The 7,512-nt window shown below is 34.6% G+C and overlaps 1 protein-coding gene across 1 annotated transcript; it reads left to right on the top strand.

Moving 5' to 3' along the window:
• Positions 1 to 5,913: 5,913 nt before the first annotated feature.
• Positions 5,914 to 7,271, top strand: LOC127956074 (uncharacterized). The gene is made up of 4 exons (XM_052553851.1): positions 5,914 to 6,010; positions 6,230 to 6,380; positions 6,492 to 6,545; positions 6,640 to 7,271. Exons 2-4 carry the CDS (start codon positions 6,293 to 6,295, stop codon positions 7,188 to 7,190), a joined length of 693 nt encoding a protein of 230 aa, XP_052409811.1. The 5' UTR covers positions 5,914 to 6,010; positions 6,230 to 6,292; the 3' UTR covers positions 7,191 to 7,271.
• Positions 7,272 to 7,512: the final 241 nt, after the last annotated feature.

The raw sequence follows: 7,512 nt of genomic DNA, 5'->3' as shown, positions 1-7,512 counted from the left end.
GACATCAGCTTCTTATTCTCTATCACAATCGTGTATTTACTAACTTATATTATCTATCACAAGCCTCGTCTCGAGAGTTTAGCTCATGTTGCCTATTATAAAAATATAATAATGTTTTTGTTCGGGATCCTTTATAAAAATAAAGATATCATTCATTCTTAATGTGACGTATAGGCCACTGTGACTACAAATAAACAGAAACAGACTCTACTGAATAAGCAGGCTATTTTCATAAGCGTTAAAAATAAATAAATAAAATATAAAGTGTATTTATGTGCGATTAATTTTGAGTCTTGATAAATTAAATAATTATGATCAATGTATCACTTATTCTATAGTTAAAACATCCATGCTTTTGAATTTGAATATATAACAAAGTATGCAAACAAACGGCCGCTTTTATCATGTTCGTTTTGTGATCGCGCATGTTCCAGTGACTTATTTCTTAGTTTTCTGATAACTTCTCTTTGTTAGTGAAATAATGAGGTTGCATGACGTTGTTCTGAGAGGCGTGTAAAGGGCGTGTTTAAGTGACGAGCAGCGGAGCTTCAAGCTCCCCTGTGGAAACCCTGCGCTACTCTGGCCTCGGTGCTACTGGCCCGAGGCTATGAGCCCCGCCCGGCCCGTTTTAAGCCCTGGCTCGCACTGGCCCGACAGTGGAAATGCGGCTACTGACTGTGGAAACTTTACACTGGACCTCAAGCAACCTGGATTGTGTGCCTCTCCTCTCATCCTCCAGACTTTGGGACCCTGATTTCCAAAGGAAGTGAAAAATTTACTTTCATCAGAGAACATAACTTTGGACACCTCAGCAGCAGTCCAGTCCTTTTTGTCTTTAGATGCTTCTGGCGCTGTCTGTTGTTTAAGAGTGGCTTGACACAAGGAATGCGACAGCTGAAACCCATGTCTTGTATACGTCTGTGTGTAGTGGTTATTGAAGCACTGACTCCAGCTGCAGTCCACTCTTTGTGAATCTCTTCCAGATTTTGAATGGGTTTTGTTTCACAATCCTCTCCAGGGTGCGGTTATCCCTATTGCTTGTATACTTTTTTTCTACCACATCTTTTCCTTCCCTTCACCTCTCTATTAATGTGCTTGGACACAGAGCTCTGTAACAGCCAGCCTCTTTTGCAATGACTTTTTGTGTCTTGCCTTCCTTGTGCAAGGTGTCAATGGTCATCTTTTGGACAACTGTCAAGTCAGCAGTCTTTCCCATGATTGTGTAGCCTACAGAACTATAGTTAGACTAAGAGACCATTTAAAGGCCTTTGAGTTTTAAGTTAATTAGCTGATTAAAGTGTGGCACCAGGTGTCTTCAATATTGAACCTTTTCACAAGCGTCCACCTGGATGATGCGATGGCAGCCATAGTGCACCAGAACGCCCACCACACACCAGCTTACTGGTGGAGAGGAGACAGCATGATGAAGGCAATCAGCAGATATGGGGATTGTTAGGAGGCCATGATGGTCAGAGACCAATGGGCAAATTTAGCCAGGATCCCGAGGTCACACCTCTACTCTTTTCTAAAGACATCCTGGGATTTTAACTGACCAGAGAGTCAGGACCTCTGTTTAACGTCGCATTAGAAGAACGGTGCTTGTTGACAGTATAGTGTCCCCATCACTACACTGGGGCGCTAGGACCCACACAGACCACGGGGCGAGCACCCCCTGCTGGCCTCACTAGCACCTCTTCCAGCAGCAAACTAGTTTTTCCCATGAGGTCTCCCATCCAGGTACTGACCAGGTTTAACCCTGCTTAGCCGACGTGCCTGAATGCGCCTCTTTAAATGGTGCCGAGGTGCTTGTTGTTGTATTTTAAAATGCAATTACAACGTTTTCAAATGACACTATAGTATTAAAAATAAAATGATCCCAAATGTAACTGTGTTGCTTGTGGCTGTGCTTTGATCCTGTTCTGCAAAATGTTCGATTAAGAAATTTTGCGTTCCGCTAGGCATATTTGTTTTTAAAAATCCGGCATTTACAGTGCATTAGATCGTGACAGTGCATGAGTGCTTGCATAAGAGGCGAGGGCGAGTGCGAGTGCGGGTTTAACTAGATGTATTTGGAGGTTATTGCTCACGTCTCGTTCTGCACATATCCAAATGTTTCCATATTCACAATGTATCTGAATGTTAAACTATAATTTTTTTTATTTTGTTAATGTAAACTAGATGTAAAAGATCATCCTTTTCACGTGAGCAAAAACGTTGTTGGCATAACAGCAGAGTGGAACGGTATACTACGGTCTATTTAAACTGACCAGTGTAACCTTTTAAATGTTTGGTTGACTGTACTTTGTTTTAATAATGAACAGACTGCGATGTAAGTTTGAAATTAGAATGCACTTTAGATGTTCTGTGTCATTTATACCAAACACAAATGTTCCTGGTTTTATATATTTAATTTGTTATATTTTCAGTTTAATTTATTTTTATTTATAAAATTGCATTCATTTTTTTCAAATGTACATTTAAGTTTAGATTTATGTTCCAACAAACTTGAAAACTTTGGCTTGATAAATGCTGTAAAACTTGATAAATTATTGACTTGATAAATGATTATTTTTTTTATATTTCTCTTTAGCTTTCATTTTGGGTTTTAGTTTTAGTAATTTTAGTAAGCTAGTAAGGAGTTTTAATTTTAATTAAAGTTACATGGTTTAACTAAATTTAATTTTCTTAGTTTTTTTTTATTTATTTATTTTAATTTTTTATGCAACACATGTAAAAGAACAGAACAGACAGGTCATTAGGGATATCACAAACCATTATGTTGTTCATATACAGTTAACTTCATATCAGGAGAAAGAAAATTATAACAATTAAAAACAAACAAACAAACACATTGCAGTCCACTTACAATAACTCACTATGTTCCATCCATACTCCTATACTTTAACCATTTTGACCAGTACTTGTAAAATGTATCCGTGTTTAATCTTAGAGGGATGGTGAGTTTCTCCATATCATACATATCTTTTACAATCATTATCCATTCTGCTTTTGTTAGTCGATTCTCATGCAACCATTTCTTAGTTATTACAAAAGAGTAGGTACTTATCTTGAGTACTAAAATTAGTTGCTGTCACTCCTTTCTACTGAAACTGAAATGTACTGTTTTTATTAATTTTTAATACCACTCAGTAAAATATTTCTATGGGGAGGCATATTTCTTCACAACTGTATTGAACAAAGTCTAGTTTGTGATAAAAGACTTTCATATGAGCTGTTTAATTACATATTGCATCTGATGAAAACTGGGAAAGTGAAAAGTCCTTAAAGATGAAGGAGAAAGCAAACAAAAGATGGAAACAGTTATATGAACTATTCAGAGTTACAGTAGCTCTGAAACAATCAGTATAACTATAAGACTCATTATCAGAGACATCAGGAAAAGTCCAGATGCATTCAGACTTAACTCAGGTGTTTATTAGCATCAATAATGAGCATCAATTACAGTAATGGGGCAGAAGCATCAAGAGCATCATACAGACAAAAGATTGATTTTACATTTGTGTTCCCACATACCTAAACAAAAGAGATTCATTTAAAAAATGAAATGACATTTTTATATAAATAATTTTCTTCTGCAGTAAGTGTGTGAAATACCAGATAATCTTTTAATGTGCTATTGTAAATAAATTTGTCAAGGAGCTTTTTGAGGTAATTAATTCTATTGATGTATGAATTAGAAAATAAAAATATTATTTGGAATATTGTTTTATGAATAAGAATAGTGATTGTATGCACTATTATAGTATTTGAGAAATCTATTATACATGAAGCAATATTTATCAAGATCACATTTACACACATGTCGATTTAACAGACGCTTTTATCCAGCAAGTGATTCATCATAAAGAAGCAAAAAATTAAAGTCCTCACAATGCACGAGCCACGCATTTTTAACAAAATTAAACAAACTGGGAGTAAATATTAGTTCAAGATTTATGAAAATAAGTATATTGAGACTATTTTCAAATATTTTGTGTAACTGATTTGTTATTTTCACAGATTGCTTTATTTTCAACCATGTACTGTAGAGACATCTGTCGTGTTTGTAAAGGTTTGGGATTACTTTTCCATTTTAGTTGAAGTGATACTTTATTGCTTCACAGATGTATTAAACAAAGTATAGTTTGTGTTGAAAGACTGATGTGGGATGTTTAAGTACGTCTTGCACGTGAAGAAAACCTGCAAAAATGCCAGAAGAAACTCTGAAAGTATGAAAACAGTTTGTGTTTTCCTTCTTGGTTCAGGTGAAGTCCATCTTGTTTGTAAAGGTTTGGGATTACTTTTACTTTTTAATTTTTGAGAAATGTTTTTTTTTTGTGTTCAGAAACAGAATGTTTTTTGTGTGTGTAGACCAGTAGTGAAGCAAGCTGTTGCATTGTTTGATTGTAGTTTTGACCGTAGAGTCGTCTTTTGCTCACGGTAAATATTGCGCTGATGGTGAAATACAGGACGTGTGAATTTACTTAAGTGTTTCACGTGTTGTTGAACGGATCTCACTAGAGTCGTGTCTGGATGAACCTAGCATTGTGCGTTTGGAAAGTAATGCTCAATATCCCAACACACTGAGTCTGTGAAGAAACAGACCTGAAGACCTGGAGAAGAATACAAATACAGAATAAATTATTAGTATATTTCATGTTTTATTGATATTGGGCCTCATTCATGAAACAAGAGCAGAAATATTTGTTGTGTTAATCATTCATAAAGCCAATCTGATGCAAACTTTCAAGTTCAAGAAAATGTCTGTATTTTTAAATTGTTAGTTTGTATGAAAGAATCGAACACCTGCTCTCTACCACGTGTAAAACGTTAGGTGTGTTTTTTTTTTTTTTGGCAAACTGATGGCACTGAATTTTGATGCTCTGCCACAATGATTACAAGTTAATGTCCCCTTGGCATCTTATTGAATATTTTCATCATTATATTACATTGTTTATTATATTGTAAATATTGTACTTTGGAGCTTATCTGTATAAAGTTATAGTTATCCTGTGTTTGATAGAGACTGAATATAATAATAATGTTCATAGACTAGTTTTGACTAGTTTTAATCTGGATGTTGTGTCATGTGATTGTACTCAAATATTTGATAATGTTCTAATAAAGTGTAAAGGACATAATAATGAAAGCCATACAGTAACAATCTGTAGACTGTCTCTACAGTACATTGTTGAAAATACAGCAAGCTGTGAAAATAAATAATCATTTACACAAAATATTTGCAAATAGTCTAAATAAATTATTTTCTTATATCTTGAACTAATATTTACCCCTAATATTTTTGCTTATTTATGATGAATCGCTTGCTGGATAAAAGCATCTGCTAATTGAATATGTGTGTAAATGTAAATGTGATCTTAATAAATATTTCTTCAGGTATAACAGATTTCTCAAATAATATAATAGTGCATATAATCACTATTTGTAGTCACCAAAATAATTCCAAATAATAGGTTTTTATTTTCAAATTCATACATCTATAAAATCAATTAACTCAGAAAGCTCCCTGCCAAATTTATTTACAATAGCAAATTTAAAGATGATCTGATCTGTCCTTTCAACACAATTACTGCAGAAGAAAAAAATGTAAAATGAATCTCTTTTGCTTTAAGTATGTGGGAACACAAATGTAAAATCAATCTTTTGTCTGTCTGATGCTCTTGATACTTCTGCCCCATTACTGTAATTGATGCTTATATTGATGCTAATAAACCCTGCGTTAAGTCTGAATGCATCTGGACTTTTCCTGATGTCTCTGATAATGAGTCTTATAGTTATGCTGATTGTTTGGAGCTGCCTATAACTGTTTACATCTTTTGTTTGCTTTCTCTTCATCTTTAAGGACGGCCCACTGAAATCTGTATAAACTTAGAGTGTTTCACAGTTTTAGTCACACTTGAAGACCGCAGCACTAAACAGCAGCATCTCAGTTAAGAGTCTCCTGCTCTTTGCTCCAAGAATTTACAACAGCTGTAATTGGATTTTGCAGGTATATGGTTTGTTGTTTTGTCTTCCAATAGTGGATGTTTTCATAAAAAATCAATCTATGAAAATTATTAAAAAGTAAACAATAAGTATGTATTAAAAAGAATTTTCATTATTTTATAAATGTATAGAATTTTTGGATTATTAGGATGATTTGAATACATTAACTCAATCACTCAATTATAATTTCTTCCTTTCTGTTAATTATTCTGATATTGAACAGGACAACATATCCAAACAGAAAACCCCCTGGGGAAGCTGAGATCCTTGTGAAACTGTTATAAAGATGGCATTTATTAAAATGGAGAGTGAAGACGTGAAGATTGAAGAAGCATTCAGAGCGAAACAAGAAGATGATGAGGAACAAACAGATGGTAAGTGAACATGAAAGCTACAATAATATAGAATAAAATTCAAAGAAACTGTTCACAAACTAAAATGTAATTGTACTAATATATTTGAATGGATTCTCCATGTCTCTTTAGATAAAAGCTCAATAAGAATTACAATCAGCAAAAGAACATTCAATGTACCAAAAGGTAAACAACTGATACATACATTATTAATAAACATTCAATATACTCATCATTTATTCTGAGCACAGTAAAAACTAGTATTTGTGTTCTTCTCCAGGTCTTCAGGTCTGTTTCTTCACAGACTCAGTGTGTTGGGATATTGAGCATTACTTTCCAAACGCACAATGCTGGGTTCATCCAGACACGACTCTAGTGAGATCCGTTCAACAACACGTGAAACACTTTGAGAAACTGCACAACTACACAATAGTGATTCTCCACATAGGAACAAACGACATCTCAAGTGGAGCGTCTTCATCGACTGTCGTCCAGAGAATGAAAACTCTCATATCAAGAATCTCACAAGTTAATTCACACATCCTGTATTTCGCAATCAGTGCTATTTTACCGCGAGCAAAAGACGACTCTACGGTCAAAACTACAATCAAACAATGCAACAGCTTGCTTCACTACTGGTCTACACACACAAGACACATTCTGTTTCTGAACACTAACAAACCATTTCTCAAAAATGGAAAAATAATCCCAAACCTTCACAAACATGATGGACTTCACCTGAACCAAGAAGGAAAACACAAACTGTTTTCATACTTTCAGAGTTTCCTCTGGCATTTTTGCAGGTTTTCTTCACGTGCAAGACGTACCTAAACATCTCACATCAGTCTTTAAACACAAACTATACTTTGTTTAATACATCTGTGAAGCAATAAAGTATCATTTCTCTTAACAGTGTAAGCTCATACTTCTTTTTGAACTTCATCAAAACAAGACGTAAAAAAGGACCGGTCACTTTACTTGGACTCTTGAACAGCTGACTCAAAATGTAACATTTCTTTGAAGCACCTGTCAAATGAAGTAATATTGAAAGCACAATATGGCTTAGCAACCTTCTTAGATTGTACAAAGTCTGTGATTAAATGGGGCTGTGTATCACCAAGAATCTGGTGGATATGATACGTACTTTATGACA

This window comes from Carassius gibelio, chromosome B4 (assembly GCF_023724105.1).
Source record: "Carassius gibelio isolate Cgi1373 ecotype wild population from Czech Republic chromosome B4, carGib1.2-hapl.c, whole genome shotgun sequence".
NCBI lineage: Eukaryota > Metazoa > Chordata > Actinopteri > Cypriniformes > Cyprinidae > Carassius > Carassius gibelio.
Note: the sequence above shows the minus strand (reverse complement) of the source record. Positions and strands in the feature narration are given on the sequence as shown.